Genomic DNA, 20,575 nt, shown 5'->3' with positions numbered 1-20,575 from the left:
CCATGCTGGCACCATGGTGAGCCACTGACACCAGCAGGCTTTCCTGGAAAAGACAAGACCCTTTAAAGAACAAATTGCTACATATTTAAAGTAGCAGAAAGGACAAATCATGGGATAAGGGTACTCCAAGAAGGAGATTAGAGTAAAATACACAAAGGAGGATGGAAATCAGTGCTTTGGTGCCCATCCAAAGGACAGTGACTGGCCGCAACTCTAACAAGCATGTGCACAGCAGGTGTGTGCACACAAGAATCCACAGCTGGAATTTTCCTTGCATTCAAAAAAAAAAAAGGTCCACCTCAATTCAAAAATAGCTTTTCAGCCTCTGTAAGATATGCTGCTTTAATTACAAGTAGTAGCTTAATTTTTAAAAAGTGTCACCGTGGCATGTGAGGAGACCTCATGTACACCAAAGAGGTTAAAGAAAAGGACTCAAAACTTGCTGGGTGGCAGGACAGTGCTCAGGGTTATCTTCTAGACCTACAACTAGCTTAGGGCTTGTAGTATTTCAATAAATTCTCCATGTCTGAGCTGCTCTTCTCTCATTACCAACAGAACCAGCTTGTGTAAGTACATGGAGCAGCACAGAACATGATCCTGCAGCAGCTGGAGTTTGGAACACCCCTCAAAAATCAAGCAAGAGTTTAGCACAGAGTGGTGGCAGCTGTGAACTGTTCAAGGACCCAAAATCTCCAGAGAAATCAAGTACACAGCAAAATGCATCCTGCAAGAGAGACAGGACAGAACCTGTCCCTGGCAAGAACCCTCATGCCAGAAACCCATCTTAATCTTTCCTCATCCTGGTAATTTAATAATAACAACACTCCAGATCACTCCCAGTGCACCTCCTAAAAGGGGGAGAGTATGAACCAAATGCAAGAAGGTGCTTGCTGCAGACACTGCTTGCTCAGCACAACTCCCTAAAGCCAGGCAGTGAACTCAAGGAAGAGGTGCCATAAGGAAACATGCTCATTGCATTCTCTTTAATTTGCATGTGCACTTTTTGGTTTTTTCTTTAAAACAACTGCTCCAAGTCCTTGTTTGCTGGGCAGAGATGCCACGTGAGGCTGTAGTTTCAGTTTCCAGGCTGGCTGTGTGACAGTGTCCATGAAGGTGCTGGACTTTGGGTGACACTCAGAGAAGCTGCTCAAAAATCAAACTGCAGGAATTGCTGAAGTCTCTCAGCCTCTCCCTCACCAAAATGCAAAGGAAAACTGGACATGGCGCAAGTCGGGGGAAGAAGGTGAAGAAAAGCACTTCAAAGGTGCACAGGAGTTAAAATTTCATTTTCTTTATGCCTTCCTCCCCTCTATACAGTAGCAAAGAGGAGACAACGGAAAAGGAGCAGCAGGGTTCAGTGGAAGGCAGAAGGTTCCCAAAGGGCTCACCGATGGCTCAGTGCTGCTGGGTCGGGGACTTGGTGCTTCACTGCTGCTTGGTTTTAAGGGATAATCTCTGGATCATCTTGTAAAGGAGACCAAAGTGCTGGAAACAGAAGGGGGAAAAAGTAACCATGACAGTTCTAAACACACAGCTCAGCAGAAGGCTTCAAACAATACCAGAATGCAAATGCAGTGCCTTGTTTGCATCAAGCACCCATCCTGAAGATGGAGTGGGACTTGATGGATGAGGAATTATGACAAGGAAGCCAAGTTATACAGAAAATGATGGCTTACAGAAGTGTTTGTGCAGGTCTGTACCACCTCATTGTGAAGATGTGTTAAAGATTTTTTAAATTTTTATTTTTAATACAATTTTGTTCCCTCTGAAGGCGAGGAGAAAGCTTCAGATTTCAGCACATGCAGGTTCCTGGTCTCTATAGAAACACTGCTGCCAGCAGATCCAGGAAGGTAAAAATGAACCAGGCAAAGAGATTCCCAGCAATTCACAATTCTTTAACTGAATCCTCTCTTTCACCATTTCCCCAGTGACTTAGAAATTAATTCTTCTTTTGATTTTGCTGGGGTTGATTTGATATTTGATTTGATATTTGACAGATGTAACAAGATCCAGGCTTCAAATAATTTCAAATTCAAACAACAGAACTAATGAAGATTGCTAATAGAAATCAAAGTATGTTTTTCCCTTTGTTTATATTCTTACACATTTTAAATGCTTGTGGTTTCCCTAAACAAATAATAGACACAAAGTGATCAAAACTGAGTGACCTAAAAAGCTTCTCTTTCATTCATGTCCTTCAAGAACCCAGGCAGGAACAAAGCCTTGCTCACACTGTCTTGGTTAACACTGACACACAAACATTGCATTTAATTTGGCCAAGGCATGGAGTATCCCATTCCCAGAGGTGTGGACACAGGATATATTTCTGGTTTTATTGAAAAAAGAAAGCAGAACTCTGCAGATGCACTTCTAAGCTGCATCTCAAGTTCAGATATTTCCTAATAGTACAAGCTACAAACCTTTAAATTACCAAGGTAACTAAAATTTGTTGTAAAGATTCAGTTTGGAGCCAAAATAGGTTAGCAAGTGAGTTATGCATGTCCTTGAGTACAAGTAACAGCTCTAAAAAACAAGTTTGCATTTAGAATGGCAAGAGACTGCCTACAGCACAGACAAGTGGCATTATTATTCCAGCTTTAGTGCTGGCACTGTGTGAATTCCTTGTTTTATAAGGAAAATAATCCATCAGTGTCTCTTACCTGCACTGCAACATAGGCAACACCAAGGTAGGCTGCAATACAGACAGCCAGGAGCAGGTCAAAGATTGCTGGCTTGACCCTGGAATAAGGAAAAATGCACATGAAATTGCTACAGCAGTTCCTGCCAGGGGTGAGACCACAGCCCAGCATGCCCAGGGGAATTCCATACCTGTATGCATTCATCACCTGCTTCAGCTGATCATAGAAAACAAACTCGGGGTCCCTGTGCAAAGGAGAAATTTTTCAGATTCTGCTGCACTTCTTGACCCTGCAGTCAGGACAACCCAGAGCTGTTTTCCCAAGTCCACCCAACCAGGCAAGCATGAGCACCTCCCACACTGGTTTTGAGGTGGTTTTAGTCATCAGGACTTTCTTTTCCTACTATCAGAAGCCCTAGGACACAGTTCAGAACTCATGCTGGTGTTCAGCTGTCTCCAAAGAGGCTGAACATGAAAGATTCCTCCCTCTGTTCACTAAAACAGCTCCAGCCCGAGCAGGTTCAGCAGGATGGAAGCTGCCTTTTTGTAATTAACCAAAAATTAGCCTTCTCCTGCTCTCAGAGTGGGAACAGTTTAAAAACCAGCTTTTCAGACAGAGGGAGCTGCTGGGCCTTGTTCCTGTGCTGTGAGGAATCACGAGCAGCTTTCTCTGGGAGAACACCAAGCATGAACCAAAACTGACAGCAGAGCAGAAAAGAACAAAGCTACATGTCAAGAAACCAGGAAACTGCAGCTCTGAGACAAAATTCTGTCCAGGGGGAAGCCAGTATGCATGTCCTGGTTGTTCCTTCAAGTCTTTTCTCACCGTTTGTCTGCCTTCACGTGGTGCTGCTTGACATCCTTCAGGTAACGTCCCATATAATATTCTAAGGTGTTGAGGAAGGTGCTGTCCTTGTCAATCAGCTGGGCAGCCCTGGGTTGACTGCTCAGCCAGTCCATCACTGACTCCAGCTGCTCCTGCTGGATTTGCTGCAGAAAAATACCACCAAAGAAAGGGAGTCAATTGTCACCCTGATTTTGTAAAACTTTGTAAGCCTTCTGATGTTTATATTCTCTCAACAAACTTTCTCACACACAATTCTGTAAATAACCTATGTTTTGCATTCTTTCATAGAGGGTAGAGAGAATTGATGGACCCTTGGTCTGTCCAGTGGCATTAGAGAAGTGGCACTGTCACCCTCCAATCCACTGTCACCTTTGGAAAACTATAAATGTTGGAGTCAGAAAATAAAGGTGCTCTTTTTTGTTCCCCTTGAGAGCAGCAGTGTCTGTGTCATCATTTCGTGCCTTATCTCAACAGTCAATCACGTATCAGAGCTCTCTCCCAGACTCTAGGTTCCACAGGTTACAAAAATAATGCACTGTGCTTACCATCTGATCTGTGAAGATCTGCATATCTGCAGGTGCTCCCTGCAAGGAAAATGGAAAAAAGAAACAACCCAGGTTATTGTTGAGCTTGGCTGGGCAGGACAAGTCTGGCCAGCACTGCCATAGTGGGCACCTCTTACCTTTTCTGTTAGATTGTAGATGACCCTTGTCAAAGCCTCAGCAATGATCTGAGTATTCCTGGTCAGTGCTTTAGTGTCTATTCGTGCCCTAAAGCAGAAGAGGGGATCACAAACTTGCCAATGGCATCAGCTTCCTCCAGAAACAGCCCCATTCACTGAGCCTGAACCCAGAGCCCAACTCCCACCGTTTGTCACCCGTGCCCTGACCACCAGAGCAGCATGAGCAGCTGTCAGGCCAGGTTTCTGGGCTGGATTTGAAGGCCAGCCCTGCCTGGCCAGGGCCCTCACCTCCTGTCCATGATGCTGTTGCGCAGGCTGTCCCGGTGGCTCTCCAGGTGCGAGATGGTGAAGGCTGGCAGGCGCCGGATGGCGAAGCGCTCGTGCTCCCACGCCAGCATGTCCTCTGCCAGGTTGATCTTCTTGTGCACCATGGAGAACTTCACCTCTGGGAACTGACTGGCAACAACCTGAGGACAAGGGGAAAACCATTGGACAAGCAGGCAGCACCATTCAGGGGTGCTGCCCACTGCAGAGTCCCACCCTGCACTGCCCCGCCTCCCTACACCCACTTCTGTGAGCTCCAGAAGGTAAGGTGCAGTTATTGACATTATTAAAGCTGGATTTTCAGGTCAAAAAGAGCTGTTTTAATGTCTGTACAGGGTAGCATTTGCAGATCTAGCCTGCTTCACTTGGGACTGTGGCATGAGGATTTGTCTGCACTTCAAATCGAGTGATGCTAAACAATACATGAATTATTTCAAGAGCACACCCTTTCTTCACATCTTCCTTCCTCTCATGGACAGCTGTATAGTAAGTCCCAAATTCCCAGGAACTTTTCCTTACCATCTCCAGTTCTCTCAGAAATGCATGCTGCAAGGTGCCCTCCTTGGGAGGCTTTGAGACATGAAGATGAAGGCTATTGCCTCTGCCCAGAGTGTCAAGGCAGAGAACAAATGCTACATTGTCCTGCAGCAGGCTGGAATCTGGAACAGAAAAATCCAAACTTTTATTGCTACGTCTCGTGCTGGGATTTCTACCCCCCTAACAAAGCAAGGATTCTCACAGGAGAGCTGACAATTAATTATAAACTTTTAACACAACCAGCCCCTTACTCACCAGTGTGGTCCAAATTATCCTCCAGCCACCGTTTAGTTCCTTGGTAATTAAACTTGCCACCTCCAGATGCAAAGAACAGCAAGTTATACCTGCCCATCAAAGAAGGCAGAAAAGGGTTAGCATGCTGCACTCCAAGAATTCCTGCACTCAGCCTTGGAGGTGTGGTGAAATCACAACCACCTGCACCTGACATCCAAGGCAAACTGGCCATTACCACTCCCCACGTGGCACATACTCAGGTAATGGCAGGAGAAATTTAAAGTGGGAAGCTCCCAGTGCTTGAGGATGGAATCTGCTTCCCACATCATCCCCTCCACGTGTCAGCTACACATATTTAACCCCAAACAGAGCAGTTCCTCACCCAGCATGGGTCCTTCTGTAGGTGTAGAGCCGAGAGAACAGCCTGGCCAGTTCCAGCAGCACTGAGATTCCACTGCCATTGGAGTCAGCCCCGTGGGACAGCCACTGCAGGATGAGGTGGGACACACACAAGGTGACAAAGCTACACTGGCTCTCAGCTACCAGAACAGCTGCAGGACAGCACAGCTGAGCTCCACTTAAGCCTTAAAGCCAAGGAAAGACACAGAAACTGCCCCACAGACTTAAGGCAGAGGGAAAAAGGACAGGAACAGAGAGCTGCAGGAAAAAAATACTCACTGGAGCCACTCCAAAGGAATCATAGTGGGCAACTATCACAACAGTGGGCAGGTCTTCTCCACCCAGCCCTGTCAGCCTTCCCTGCAGAGGCAAGAGAGCAGTGTCACTCCCCATCACCTCTTGTGTACCTGTACAAGGACAGCCTGACTTCTACATTCCTGCTGAGTCTGCTGTGGCCTCAGTTGTGAGGACTTCAGATACCTGGCTGAGACTCCCCTGACCAAATGTCTGATAAAGCCCCAATAAAAGAAGTCACCTCATCAATGTTGCCAGTTTGAATCCATCCACAACTCACCTCCACACTGGGGATGAGCCAGTCATTGATAGCTTTGCTTTGAGCCCCGCTGGTCACCATCTGGAAACCATTGGCAGTTGCTGTGTGCAGCAGAACTGAAACAAAAACACCAAAAAACCCCCACAATGTACACCTGGGGAAGTTTCATCCCTTCCTTTCCCCCGCTAACTGAGCTTTGGAGAGACCAGCTTTAAACCATTTAAGCCCTGTCGCTTGTCACTGGTGTTTATGCAATGACACAGAGTCTTGGTGCTTTTTCATTCTGTCCTGAAATCCCAGTATTCTGGCTGGTCAAAAACTTCCCCAGCAGTACTAAAATTAGTCATAAGCAGCAAGTCAATAAGACAGTCATATCATTTACATGGAAGCATCAAACTGACTTGTGCTTCTACTAACACACCATTATCACTTAACGTTTTCAATATTAATTTCACCTAATTTTGATTTCTACCTTGCTTGAAACTGTGAAACTGAGAACTTCCTGCAACTGTATGTCCAAATATAGTCAAGTAATGTTTTCTTATACCGTGCTTTTCTTCCACTGAATCTCTAAACACTTTGACAAAGACAGAATAAACACAAAGGTGACAGAACACTGCTTCATGGTGCACAGCAGACTCCTCCCAGAGGTGGGAACAGGCCCGTCTTCCTCAAAACTTTTTCCTCCTTGCTAGAACTCACCTTCTGCAGCTGAGGCAGAACCCTGTGATGCAGAAGCAGCCCGTGTTTGTTCATAGATAGACAGCAGCTCTTCATCTTCCACTGCAAAGTAGACTGGCACAATGGTTTCCATAGCAAGCATTTCTGGCTCTATCTCCATGAATTGCTGAAGATTTAAGCGAGACACAAACTTAGCATCTGCTAAACGCGAAAGGTGTCAAGAAAAAAAATCAACAACCAAAGCAGAGAGAGAAGTTTTAAAATTAGAATACGATTTGTTGTGCGTTACAACAGAATCTTCCAGCCCTGCAGCAAACAAGCTTCCCTCCAACACACCTCCTATGGAAAGGGAAAGAAAACTTTTTCCTTTACCCTCACGACATCCTGGGGGACAGAGGAGATGGATCGTGGCAGGATGATGACCACAGCCCCGGCTGACTGGCGCAGAGCCTTCTGGTACTGCTCGTAGGAGAAGTCCACCAGCCTCATCATGACGCAGCGGCGGCTCAGCACGTCTGCTTCCACGGTGCGCGCCTCCGTGTTCAGCACGGCGCTCCTGGTGCCTGCCAGCAGGGAAAGCAGGAGGGCTGCTAAGGCACTGCACCCCTTCCCCCTTGCTCCAGCCTGCCTCCTGCTCACAATGCTCCCAAGGACAGTCTGATGGGCTGTAGAGAGGCCAGAAGCTGCAGAAAGATGAGTTCGCCTCCTTGTCCTCGTCCGAGATGGAGCAGAGGTCTGTGGGTTTTCCTGTGCAGCCACATCCTGCCAAACCCCCCTTGTTCCACACCCCCCAGCCTCACCTTCCAGTTTACAACCTGCCAAACCCCCCTTGTTCCACACCCCACAGCTTCACCTTCCAGTTTACATCCTGCCAAACCCCCCTTGTTCCACGCCCCATAGCCTCACCTTCCAGTCTAAATCCTGCCAGACCCCCTTGTTCCACACCCCACAGCCTCACCTTCCAGTCTAAATCCTGCCAGACCCCCTTGTTCCACACCCCACAGCCTCACCTTCCAGTCTAAATCCTGCCAAACCCCCCTTGTTCCACACCCCACAGCCTCACCTTCCAGTCTAAATCCTGCCAAACCCCCCTTGTCCACACTCCACAGCTTCACCTTCCAGTCTAAATCCTGCCAAACCCCCCTTGTCCACACCCCACAGCCTCACCTTCCAGTCGAAATCCTGCCAGACCCCCTTGTTCCACCCCAAGCTTCACCTCCAGCTAAACTGCCAAACCCACCTTGTCCACACTCCACAGCTTCACCTTCCAGTCTAAATCCTGCCAAACCCCCCTTGTCCACACCCCACAGCCTCACCTTCCAGTCGAAATCCTGCCAGACCCCCCTTGTTCCACACCTCACAGCCTCACCTTCCAGTCGAAATCTTGCCAGACCCCCCTTGTTCCACACCTCACAGCCTCACCTTCCAAGTCTTCTTCCTCAACACAACACACAGGTTACCTGTCTGCTCACCTGCACCTAATAACCAACACACCTGGACACAGCCCGGCCTCTCTAGAGCCTCCCCCAGCTGGAGGATCAAGCTGCTGATGAAAGGACACCAGACTGGCCCCTGTCACCCCACGGACACCAGACCAGCCCCTGTCACCCCAAGGACACCAGGCTGGCCCCTGTCACCCCAAGGGCTGCTCTCACCCAGCCCCAAGGAAGGTTCTGTGGCTGGCAGAGTTACAGAGGAGCAGGCTGCTTCTCAGGGCTCACCCTCTCCTGCTCTCAGTTCCAGCAGATCAAATCCCCCCCGTGGAAATGCAATCCTCTGGGAGCACAGCAGGCTTGCCAGAAGCTCCTGCATTCCCCAAGGGAGGGCCAAAAGGACATCTTGTGCAAATAGAGAGGGTCAAATCCACCCTCAAATTTATAATTCAATTTCTTCTTCTGTAACTCAGGCACATCCACTGGAGAGTTCATTGTTCTCCAGCCTCTGTCAAACAGGAGCATTGCTAAGAACTAGATTTAAACGTGGCTTTTAACTCTGCCATTAGTTTGGTCTTGTCAAAGGTCACAGAAACACCTAAACAAGAAAAATCTGCATTTCCCCTGCACAGTATCAGGGAGGGCCACACACCCAGAAAGAGACACCAGGCACAATGTGAATTCTCCCCACAGACCTCTGACACTGAACACACAAACATTAACAGCACCCCCACTCCAACCAGAGACAAACAGTTCAAAATGAGGATAATCCCTGCACCATTCCCAAAGGAATGATGTGTAAACACAGCAGTGTGTGCACCTGAAGTTCTGCTCTCTCTGACATCGAAGCAGAGCAGACACAACAGTATTTTCCTGTAGTTTCTCTACAGAGACCTGTGTGTAAATGTAAATCACTCATTTACAAAGTAAAGAATTCTCTTCTATCAGTATTAGAGGAAGTCCAAGCTTGTCTTAAATTGCTCCATGACTGATGCTGACAAAAAACTCTTCCCTCTGCAAGAAGAGGCTGAGCAGCAACCTGTTACTTGGTATTTTTGGAAAAAATACAAGAATCTAGAACAACATATCAGCTCAGCTGAGCTGGTGCTAATAACACCAAGGTTATGGGTTTGATCATTCGGTGGGTTATTCCCTCTGAGAGTTGGACTCTGTGCTTCTTGTGGGTCCCTTGCAACTCAGACTGCTCTGAAATGCAGCTTTTATCCTGAAGGACATCTCAGAACACAGAAGGAACAGGAACAGAGGCTACCCAAAGGGAGCAGGAAGGAACAAAGGAAACAGCCCACCGAGCTAAAAGGCTCCAGGAAAAGAAACAGCAGAAAAAGTTAACTGGAAGCATCTTAAAAAAATAACACTTGGCTTTTCAGGAGGTCACAAAATTGTGGGCATTTGGGTAGAGGGGGCACTGGGGCAAGCAAAGTGAAAGCCAGCTGAATCAGATCCCTGCCAAGCCTGTCAGCAAACAGCTCCCAGCAGCTGAGGAGAGAGAGAGACAGAGAGTCCTACCCCCATGCAGGGCCTGCCTTGGAGCTCCTGAGGCTGTCAGCAAGAGAGCCCTCAAGATGTGGATACCTTCTGAGAAACTGTGATGGAAGAACCCAGAATTAATTTCATTTCTTTAGAAGCCAACAGAAGCATGAAGTGTTTAAGAAGTACACGGGCACAGCTGCATTTCATATCTCATATATTTGAACTTATTAAGATCTGAAAGAACGAGAGATGGTGTCTCATGGACAGCACAAATGAAATGTGAGGCTGTTCATTGTTAACTCTATAACAAAAGTCACTCACAAACAGAACAGATGCCCTGGCCTGGAATAAAATCTCTACAGAAGACCCAGAAACAACCTTTGATTCTGGGTTTGTGGGCACACAGGGGAGGAGGCTGAGGGCTGCAGCACCTCAAGGACTCGCAGAACAGGGCGTGTCTCTGACCCAAAGAAAGGTGTTGCACAACCAGCAGGCTGCAAGTGAGAGAGCAGAGGAAGTAAAGGTCAGTCGTAACACAGGGGGAGGACGGGCTCTGAAATGGAGCCACTGAAGCAACACAGAGCTGAGGATGAGGAGGATGAAGAGCAAAGAAGAATCAACCTGTCAGTAAAGGAGCCAAAGGCAAAAGGACAAAGCTGAGCTCACACCCGAGTTTACCCAATGCAGGAGGGATGCAGCTGGACCCTCAGAACACAGAGCCCTCAGCCCACAGACAGGGGTCCTTGGCTACCTCCAGGTCACCCCCCTGGAGCTCCCAGCCCCTCTCCCGCTCGTGCTGAGCCTGGGCAGTGAGAGCCGGCCAGACGGGGCCCTCCTGCGGCCTCCCCCGCGCCTGGGCCCGGCCCCGGGCCCGGCTGCTGCCGCCTCCCGGAGCCCCCCGAGCCCTCCCCTAGGCCGGGCCGCCCTCCACGGGCCACCCGCGGCTTCATGGCCTACACTGGGCTGCTCCCCGGGCTCGGGGCTCCCTTCCCACGGCCCCACCACCCCTGAGGGAGCCGCTGCCGGCAGCACCGAGCGCGGCCGGGCCGTGCAGTTCCTCACCGTAGGGCTGCCCGCCCAGCTCATACTGCTGCATGCGGTAGACCGTGAACTCGTGCGCCGCCTCGGCGGCGGGCGGCGGCCCCAGAAGCAGGAGCACGGCGGGTACGAAGAGCAGGACGCTGAGCGGGAGGCACGAGGCCTTGAGCACCGACTCCAGCACCTCGCCCGCCTCCTCCAGCATCGCCGCGGCCCCGGCCCGCACTGCGGCCTGCTCGGCACGCACGGCGCGCACCGCGCCGCACGCCGGGACCCGTAGTTCGCTCGCTCCGCGAGGCGCGCTGGGAATTGTAGTCGCGGCAGCCCCTGCGGGCCGCGGTGCCGCCCCGCCTTGGCCTGCAGGGGGCGCCCTCCTCCCGGCCTGGCGCTCCCGAGCGCCCCCCAGCGGATGGGATGGGATGGGATGGGATGGGATGGGATGGGATGGGATGGGATGGGATGGGATGGGGTGGGATGGGATGGGATGGGATGGTGGATGGGATGGGATGGGATGGGATGCCATGGGATGCCATGGGATGCCATGGGATGCCATGGGATGGGGTGGGATCCATGGGATGGGATGGGATGGGGTGGGATCCATGGGATGGGATCCATGGGATGGGATGGGATCCATGAGATGGGATGGGATGGGGTGGGATCCATGGGGTGGGATCCATGGGATAGGGTGGGATTCATGGGATGGGATGGGGTGGGATCCATGGGATGGGATGGGGTAGGATCCATGGGATGGGGTGGGATCCATGGGATGGGGTGGGATACATGAGATGGGATGGGATGGGGTGGGATGGGATGCCATGGGATGCCATGGGATGGGATGGGATGGGGTGGGATCCATGGGATGGGATGGGGTGGGATCCATGGGGTGGGGTGGGATACATGAGATGGGATGGGATGGGGTGGGATCCATGGGGTGGGATCCATGGAATGGGATCCATGGGATGGGATGGGGTGGGGTGGGATCCATGGGATGGAATGGGATGAACAGGATGGAGCAGGATGGGATGAATGAGACAGGACAAGACAGGATGGGATGAACAGGAGCAGGCAGGAGGCTCCTGCTGCCCCCGGAGCAGAGCAATCCCCCTGTCCTGAGAACAGGAGGGCAGCCCCAGCTATCCCCAGACTACAAAAACATCCCCCAGGCAGTCCCTGGCCTCCAGAGGAAAAAAATAGAAGCAAATCAACCCAAGGCTTTCTGATCACCCTGATTTATTGCAAAACAAATGGGCTGCATGCTCAGCTCCTGCAGAGGGGCTGGGCCAGCAGGATTCATGTGAGCCCCCAGTGCTTCTGTGTCCTTCTGGCACGGTGAGAGGAGGCATTTGGTGCTGCTCTGGTTATTCTCTACATGGGAGAACTGAAGAGCAGGGATCTGAGGCACAAGCTGGCCATGTCTTCAGGCCCAGGATGGCACCAGGCTCCCCAGTCTCTCGGGCACCTCCTTGTGCCTGTGCCAGTGCCAGCCCTGTCACTGCAGCTCTGAGCATGGTCACAGCATCTGCCCTGGCTCAGTGCCCAGCCTCTGAACCCTGGGGAGAGTCTGGGCTGTGGCTGCAGCCCTCTGCCATCCTCAGGCTGGGCAGGACATCAAGCTTGCATTCCTTCCCAGCAGCTCTGCCCATCACAGAAGGTCCAAAAGGATTCCAAAGGCTTGGAAGGGCCACCTGATTGGGAAAATCCACTCTATCTGCCACTATGCCCTGGGGCAAAACACCCTCAGGTGGGCAGCTACAGCACCTCTGCTCACCCAAAAGCACAGACACAAAACGTGAGCACTGCAGCTGTCCCAGCAGAGTGTCCATCCCAAAATGTGCCTGTGTCATTCACTCAATTCTAGGAGCAATTCCTGTCCCTGTGCTGCACCAGTCTGATGGGACTGCAAAGCCTGGCCCAGTTCACAACTGCTCAGCCTTGCTGCAGTCCTGCCAGGCCAGGAGCAGCACCGTGAGGTCCTGGGGGCTGTGTGGCACCTCTTGGCCCCTCACAGACTGGGCAGATTGCTCATCATGCTGGAGTTGCTGGACAGAGGCGCCCTGGGCCGAGCGTTCTGGGCCACGGCGCTGCGGAAGCTGTCCCGGCAGCGCAGGGAGCTCTCCGTGGATGAGCCAGAGTTGATGTCCGAGATGGCCACGCAGGTGCCAGGCCTGCAGAGCCCAGCCCTGAGGCAGCAGCAGCACAGCAGGCTGCCCACGGCACGACGAACCTCCACGCTCCGCAGCGAGTAAATGACGGGATTGACCCCCGAGTTGAGCAGGGCCAGAGCCAGCGTCCAGTCCAGGCTGTGCAGGTGGCTGCAGGCCCCGGTGTCACAGAACACATCCAAGAGCAGCAGCACAAACAGGGGGCTCCAGCACAGGATGAAGGCTCCCAGGATCATCAGCACCGTCTTCAGCAGGCGCAGGGAGCGCCGGCGGCCGTGCCGGGAGCAGCTCTGCCTGGAGCTGGCCTGCACCAGGTGCAAGATGGAGATGTAAAGCCCGATGATACCCAGGAGGATAACGCTGAACATCACCACGGAGAACAGGATGTAATTCTTCGAGTAGAGCGGCAGGAGCACGGAGCAGGCCTGGAAATCGCAGAGGCAGTTCCAGCCCAGCAGCGGGAGCAGGCCGATGAGCAGGGCCAGCAGCCAGCAGGCCGCGATGAGGCCGCGCAGCCGCAGCGTCTTGCTGGCCTCGCTCTCCGCGATGGGCCTCACCATGGCGCCGTAGCGCTCCACCGCCGTCACCAGCAGGCTGAAGGTGGAGGCGGCCAAGGCCACGAAGAGGACGCCCTCCCGCAGGAACCAGAGCTGCGGGGACAGCTGGAAGGTCTTGCTGCCCGACAGGCAGAGGTTGCAGACGTAGGCGATGCCCGCCAGCAGGTCGCTGAGGGTGATGCTGGCGATGCAGGAGTAGACCCAGCGGCGGCCGCGCAGGCAGCGCAGCACGGCCAGCAGCACCAGCAGGTTCTCCAGGATGATGAGGCAGCTGATGATGGCGAAGGCCGTGCGGAGCGGCCCCATGCCCTCGTCGCTGGAGTGCCGCTTGCTGAGCTTGCCCGAGAAGTTGTAGTGCTGAAGGATGATGTTGATGTTCCTGGCTGCAGCCAGCTGCAGGCAGGAGGCTTTGGTGGCCAGCAGGTGAGCAGAGTCCAGGGGAAGGAGGAGGGAGCCGTTCACCAGCCAGCCCAGCACTGGAGCAGCCATCTTCTGAACCTGGGTCAGCACTCAGGGGGTGCTCGATGGAGGAAGGGTCAGGTGGGGCTGGGGGCAGAGCAGATCTTCTGTTTGAGGGCTGGAGCCAGCCCTGCTCAGCGGAGGTGAGAGTCAGAGTCCTGTCTGCCAGCCCTGCAGCACTGAAAGAGCAAGGGGAGAGGAGGGTGAGGTGTTTTGTAAGTCCACCCATGAGCATGGGCTTCCTGTTGTTTAATAAAGTTTCCTGTTGTGACTGCCAGTATTGACATCTCTTCTAACAGCTGTCATCATTTCTGGGTAAGGGTCTGGTTATTCTCAGCTTTGCTGTGGTTGGGAAGGTGTGACATGAATGGAGAAACGTGCCAGGGTTGGAGCAGGCTGTGCCAAACGGGGCAACACCTTGATGGTTGGGGTCTGGGGGCCTGAACAGATCCACGTGCTGGTAAGAGCACCCAGACAGCTCAAGACACAAAGTGCTTTCCTTGCTGTGCTACTCAGCTCACCCCTGAGCCTGGCAGAGAGCCACTGCCTCTTCCTCAGCTGCCCTGGGCTCAGATCATCCCTCTTCCTTCTCCAGGAGGAAGATCCACTGTCACTCCACGGGCCCAGCTCCTGCCACTCTCTCAGAACACATCCAGACACATCCATCCTGCCTGTGCAGCAGCTCCTGGCACCTGTGGGGCTGCAGCTGAGCCTCAGCCCCTCCACTCCAAAGGAAAGCTGCTCCAAGCTGAGCACGTGCCCTGACACTGCAGCTACTCCTTCAACTCACCAAGCACCTGCTGGAGATGGGTCAGGATCTTCCTTCCCACAGGCAGGGAAGGAGGCAAAAACCTGCTGCTTCTCACCTTTGAGGAGGCACAAGGTGCTGAGACCAGAACCAAGGAACCAGAGCATGGCTGAAATGTTCATTTCCAGCATTGGCCTCATTCCTTCTGTTTGCAAAACTCAACAGGAGAGCCTTGGAACGTGCTATTCCTTGGAACTGTGGCTGGGATTTTGCCTTTGCACTCACCTGTCATGGCTTGTGGGGGGCTCTTGCTGCCCCAGTGCTCTCCAGCTCCTTGCCTGAGGCCCAGCACTGTGCAGGTAGTGGAGACAGCTCCTTGTGCAAAATAAGTGAGGCTTCTACCTACCAAAGCGAAAAAAGGGGAAGTTACAACATCAACCACATTTATGTGCAGGGTGGACCCCACCCAAATCAGCTGCAGAGTGGCAGAGATGAAAGAAAAGCAGAGCACCTTTTAACTCAGGGTCTCAGCAGAAGCTGAGCCCTGCTGTCCCTGGGCTCTCACTCCAGACTGCCAGGGAGCCATGGAGATGTCCCCAGGCTGAAAGCAAAGAGCAGTGAGCTCTTCCCTCAGCAGGGAGCTGTCCAGGGAGCCCACCCATCCCTGGAAGGACTGATCCCAGCCTGGATGGCAGCACTGACAAGAGGAAAATGCAAAGGAGGCTTCTGCAGGAAGCCAAGTGCAAGCAAAAGTGGTTCTCATCAAAAGCTGAGGGCTCCATCCTCCACCCTCACCATTTCAGCTGATGTTTCGACCTTTTCTATCAGCAGTGTGGAAAGAAACTCACGCTGATAAGGTCAGCAGATGACCCCAAGATTGGAGGAGCAGAAATCAGCAGGAAGGCTGGGCCACAACTGCAGAGCTGCACGTTCAGCACCAGGAGATCACCCCCAAACCCTGCCCAGACCCCTGGAATCCAAAGGGTCAGTGTGACCCTGGCACATCCCCCCTGGGAGCTTTGCTCTTGCCTCAGGGAGAACCTCCAGCTCATGTGTCTGTTCAGGAAATTGATTTGTAGAGAGTTTTTAGGGCTTGGTTTTGGGTAATGGATTTGTAGAGAGTTTTTAGGGCTTGATAGAAAGTTCTGAGTCTCTAGGTCTGGATCTGGGTTATCTCTGGGTCAGGAAAAAGGTATTGTCCAACAGTGGAATGTTCCTGAAAGATCAGAGAATAGAGAAACTTGCCTTGTCAGGGGCTCTAAGTAGCTTCCCCAAGAGCTGGCAATGTGTGAGGAGTCTCAGGGATTCCTCAGAGATCTGTGGAGAGGATGGGCCTGGGGCAGGCAAACCCTTCTGCTCAAAGCAGATGAGCTGCTGGGGCAGCTTGACCCCCTCACCCTTGGTGTTCAGGATCTCTGGACCAGCAAAACAACAAAGGATCTTCCTAAAAAATGCCCCTTCCACAAACACATCCCTGACTGGGGGCTGATGGGGTCTGAGCCCCCAGATGAAGAAGAGTTCCTGCTCTGTCTCATCCCCATTGCTCTCTGCAGCCACAGCCTGAGCTGGACCTTGGCCCTTCTCCTCTGCTGCCATCCCAGTTCAGATGTTCTTTCTTTGAAGCCAAGTGGGTTGGGGGGGGGACACCCCCTCCTGCAACATTTCTTATCTCTTCCCTTCAGATCAGAGCCAGAATTTGCCAGAATCTGCCTGAAAGTGCCTGAAAGTGCCTGAAAGTGCCTGAAAGTGCTTGAAAGTGCCTGGTGGCTCTGAGTGCTGGGCTGGGAAGGGCCAGGGGACACACAGGGGAAGCTGAAGCCCTGTGGACCTGCTCCAGTTCCATGCCTGAAGCAGCTATGGATGCATGCTGAGAGGAGGCACCTCAGCTGAGGAGCCCTGGAACCCTCCAGAGGTCAACAGGAAGGCCAAAACACCTTGGCCTCAGAGAGGGGAACTTGTCTGCAGTCAGAGAGGGGCAGGAGAGCAGCTCAGCTCCCTGTGGCCTGCCCTTCCCTCCTGTCCTGAGGCTGCTGCTCCCAGGAGGGTTTCCAGCCATGGATTGTTGGGGGCCCATAAGTAACTACAGGGCAAAGACAGCAAATTACAAACACGAGATAAAACATCGATGATTCCTCTTGAGGTTTTCCTGCTGTGCTTCTGTACAGTTCTGATTAAAGCTTGTGTTTTCAGATATTAAGATTTTAAAAACCAGAAGATGAGTTCAGCTCTGTGGCGAGCTCTCTGTCAGGCAGCCCCCAGGCTGGCTCATGGACATCAGGCATCCCCATCTCTGTTCCAAATCTCTCCCTGCTCATGCACCCATCCTGCCCCCTCTGCATGGCCCCAAGGCACCCACTTGCAGGTGTTTTTCTGCTCCAGGAAGGGTGGAGCAGGCTTGGTTTAAAAATGACTGATCACTCCTAGCAGTTGGGTGGTTGCACTTCCCTGCTTTGGTCTCTTCTGCTGCAGAGCAGCACTTCCCACATCCCAGTCCCCAAGCTGGCAGGATACTTCTGGCCCCAGAGGAGCCAAGAAGAGCCAGGAAAGTCCCTCTGACCTGGGCTGACCCAAACCCTGCAGATCTGACTTTTCACAGTGCTCCAAAACCATCCCAGGCACAGCTGTTGTGCCCTTTCATTTGAATTGGGTGATGGTGGTGGTGGATCTCTGTAGGAAAAGAGGATCTTCAGAGCATTTCTCAATGGAAAACAAGAATATGAAAGGGCAAATTTCAGGATTGTCTCCTCTAGACCACATTCATGACTTTAAATGGCCAAGTTTTTTCTGATTGTTTTTTTTTTTAAGTGGCTTTTTTTTAGAACCATACATTTCCTCAAGGCAAAAACATTAAACAGAAAGTGTGGGAGAAATATGAAATCACACCTCAAAACCACCTCAGTCCTGCTGCCAGCACCCCCTGAGGGTGTGACTGTGCTGTGCCAGGCTCTATCTGCCCTGGCCTTTCCACCCTGGGCTATCACCCATCAATGCCAGCATGTGGGCACTGAGCAGGCCAGGCCAGAGATGCCCTGATTAGCCCAATCAGCCCTTTGCACATGGTTTCCTGGCTGCTGGGCACAGCTGCCTGCAGGCTATAAAACCAGCTCCTGGCCACCGGCAAACTCAGGATTGCACCCAAGCAGGCAGAGATGTGCCAGCTTCGGGCACTGCCAGCCCTGCTGCTCCTGCTCTGCTGCCCCTGGGCAAGTGCCAGTGAGTCAGGGCTGTGCTGGGGCTCAGGGGGCTGCTCTGGGGCTCTCAGCAGCCCCTGGCTCATGCTGGGCTGGGGTTTCTTGCAGGTGCTCTGCGGGGTGGGATTGTGGGTGGCCACGAGGCACGGCCCCACTCACACCCCTACATGGCCTTCCTGAAGATAGCAGATCTGGGGAACTGTGGGGGCTTCCTGGTGGCCCCTGACTGGGTGATGTCAGCTGCACACTGCCTGGGGTGAGTATTGATCCGGGGGTTTTATCTCTTTCTTTCTTCCCTAGCCTGGGAGTTCCTTCCTTGGAGTGATTTTGGAGCAGGTCCCTGCTGTGCTGGGCAGCTCTCTGCACCTGCCTGTAAAATGTACAATGTGTAAAATGAGGTTGGGGGGGTGACACGCAGCCTGATTTCCCCTTTCCCCCTCCTTCTGCCATGGCCAGGAACACCACAGTCATCCTGGGGGCTCACAACATCCACAAAGCAGAAAAATCCCAGCAGGTCCGGGGGGTGCTCAAGTACCACGAGCACCCTGAATACAACCCCAGCACCATGGAAAACGACATCATGCTGCTGCAGGCAAGGACTTCTGAGGGGACAGAGGGGCTGGGGGGCCACCAGGGGCTGGGCAGAGCTCGTCCTGGCTGTCAGCTCCTTCTCCAAAGCTGCTCCTGCCCGAGGAGCTGGAGGCTGGGAGGGAGCTGGGAAGGAGCCATGAGCAGGGGTTGGAGCCTCGTGTGGTTCTCACAGCAGCTTGCAGAACCTGCTAGACCCTCCCTGCCTCTGCAGAGCAAATGTCCTGCTCACAACCCTCTCTGAACCCCCTGCTTTCCCCCAGATGACATCAAAGGCCACTCTCAATGACTACGTGCAGCCCATCCCCCTGCCCAGGACGGGCAGTGACCTCCCCACGGGCACCAAGTGCACGATTGCAGGCTGGGGTCTGATCGACCAGGACAGAGCCACCAACAAGCTCTTTGAGACCCAAGTCTCCATCTACAGCCGCAGGAAATGCAGCCTTTTCTACCCACACCTGGATTCTGGCATGGTCTGTGCAGGCAGCTTCCACCAGCTGAAGGATTCCAGCCAGGTATGGGAGGGCACACGGGATGCTCTGGGAGCAGGAGCAGCTCCCAGGGCAGGTGACAAGTGTTTGGTCACAGTCCCCATCAGGACTGGCTCTCTGGATGTCCTGGCCACAGGGGTGGAGCTCAGCCCAGCTCACAGCCCAGGCAGGAACGGAGCCCCAGGGCAGGGAGGGACCAAATCTGTTACCACAGGGAAGAGACCTCTAAAATCAACTTCATCTCTCCCCAGGGAGATTCTGGTGGGCCCTTGGTGTGCAATAAAGTGGCACAAGGAATCGTTTCCTTTGGCTACAACTCCCCACCCGGGGTCTACACCCGCATCTCCAAATACCTGCCCTGGATCAGAAAAGTCATGAAGAAGTAGTGCCAGTGCCAGTGCCAGTGCCAGTGCCAGTGCCAGTGCCAGTGCCAGTGGCAGTGCCAGTGCCAGTGCCAGTGCCAGTGCCAGTGCCAGTGCCAGTGGCAGTGCCAGTGGCAGCACTTTCTCCAGCTCTGCTGTCGCCCTGGACACTGCAAGATCTTCCTTCCTGCCCCTGCTGAAGGCTCAGCTCCCTGCTGTCTCCTCAGGAACCCAAGTGACTTGGTCAGGGCACTTGAGTGCCCTTCACTGTTCTGGGGCTGCTGTCTGTCCCTGCCTGTCTCAGGGCTGTGTTTAACCCCCTGGCAGGAGCAGAGATGGCCCCAGATGGCACAAAAAGAAGCTGTGCCACAAGAAAGCCCACTTCCTTCAGAGATAACCCTGTTCCTGCTTGGACCCTGCTGCACTTCAAGTAAACTCAAAGCTGCCCCTCCCAGTGTGTGCCGTGTTTTTTGTGGCCTTGCCACAGAGAGAAATGTTTAAATCACATGTTTAATGTTTAAATCACATTTAAGAGGAGGGAGGCTCTGGCTGCTGCACCTGAGAGGCTGCAGGGACAGCAGCAATCACAGCTCTGCATCCTCAGGCTGTGGCAGAATCAGAAACAAGAGCTGGGCTTGCCCTTCCTGGGGTCACAGGGATGATGAGTACAACAATGGGCTCCTATTGATGGAGTGGCAAAACCATCTTGTGTCCCCTCAAAAAGAAAAGAAGCCCAGAAGTTTCTCTCTTCCATTAGGTGAAAAGGCCACCTCATAGGCCTGGGGAACTTCACCTCAAACTTAAGGACAGCTAATTAGACAGAAGCCAAAAAATCCTGCCTGGGCAATTGACTAGAAAAAGAAGTGAACAAAGAAACTAATCCCTTTTGTGAGGTGTTTTACCAGGAGCAAGGACCTCTTGCACCTGACTCAGTTTTTCTGTTTGTTATTTTGCCTTTTATTAAACCTTTTTGTTTCCAACACTGCCACAGCAGCCATCCAGCTGATTTTATGCCCCCAAAAGTAGCTGAGATCTCTTGGGTGTGTTATAGACCTCCAAGAACTTATGAGACCTGACTCAAAGAAGCTGCAATTGCTGATGGGTGAGCTGTGAGGAGAGAAACTGCCCAGGTAGGAATGGGCAGAGTGATGGGCACAAAT

The 20,575-nt window shown here is 52.7% G+C and overlaps 3 protein-coding genes across 4 annotated transcripts; 1 reads left to right on the top strand and 2 right to left on the bottom strand.

Annotated features, from left to right (window-relative positions):
- Nucleotides 1-969: 969 nt before the first annotated feature.
- Nucleotides 970-11,121, bottom strand: NCLN (nicalin). Of its 2 annotated transcripts, none has more exons than XM_050986217.1 (15): nt 10,882-11,121; nt 7,268-7,578; nt 6,917-7,061; nt 6,236-6,330; nt 5,941-6,021; nt 5,645-5,748; nt 5,284-5,372; nt 5,011-5,150; nt 4,456-4,634; nt 4,168-4,255; nt 4,031-4,069; nt 3,465-3,628; nt 2,830-2,883; nt 2,661-2,739; nt 970-1,485 (listed from the first exon to the last, which is right to left on the bottom strand). In XM_050986217.1, the coding sequence occupies exons 1-15, from the start codon at nt 11,060-11,062 to the stop codon at nt 1,426-1,428; spliced, it is 1,809 nt and encodes a 602-aa protein (XP_050842174.1). In that variant the 5' UTR covers nt 11,063-11,121; the 3' UTR covers nt 970-1,425. The 2 variants fall into 2 exon arrangements, with proteins under 2 accessions (XP_050842174.1, XP_030088076.1); XM_030232216.2 differs by having other exon boundaries at nt 7,268-7,458; nt 10,882-11,120.
- Nucleotides 11,122-12,091: 970 nt separating this feature from the next.
- Nucleotides 12,092-15,183, bottom strand: S1PR4 (sphingosine-1-phosphate receptor 4). Its single transcript, XM_018921816.3, has 2 exons — nt 15,069-15,183; nt 12,092-14,214 (listed from the first exon to the last, which is right to left on the bottom strand). The coding sequence occupies exon 2, from the start codon at nt 14,063-14,065 to the stop codon at nt 12,860-12,862; it is 1,206 nt and encodes a 401-aa protein (XP_018777361.3). The 5' UTR covers nt 14,066-14,214; nt 15,069-15,183; the 3' UTR covers nt 12,092-12,859.
- A 2,655-nt stretch (nt 15,184-17,838) lies between these two features.
- Nucleotides 17,839-19,867, top strand: LOC103821935 (mast cell protease 1A-like). The gene is made up of 5 exons (XM_009096887.4): nt 17,839-17,996; nt 18,083-18,230; nt 18,431-18,566; nt 18,826-19,077; nt 19,305-19,867. Exons 1-5 carry the CDS (start codon nt 17,933-17,935, stop codon nt 19,437-19,439), a joined length of 735 nt encoding a protein of 244 aa, XP_009095135.1. The 5' UTR covers nt 17,839-17,932; the 3' UTR covers nt 19,440-19,867.
- The last annotated feature ends 708 nt before the right edge of the window (nt 19,868-20,575 follow it).

This window comes from Serinus canaria, chromosome 28, assembly GCF_022539315.1.
Source record: "Serinus canaria isolate serCan28SL12 chromosome 28, serCan2020, whole genome shotgun sequence".
NCBI lineage: Eukaryota > Metazoa > Chordata > Aves > Passeriformes > Fringillidae > Serinus > Serinus canaria.
The sequence above is the reverse complement of the archived record's forward strand: the minus strand, read 5'-3'. Positions and strand labels throughout refer to the sequence as shown.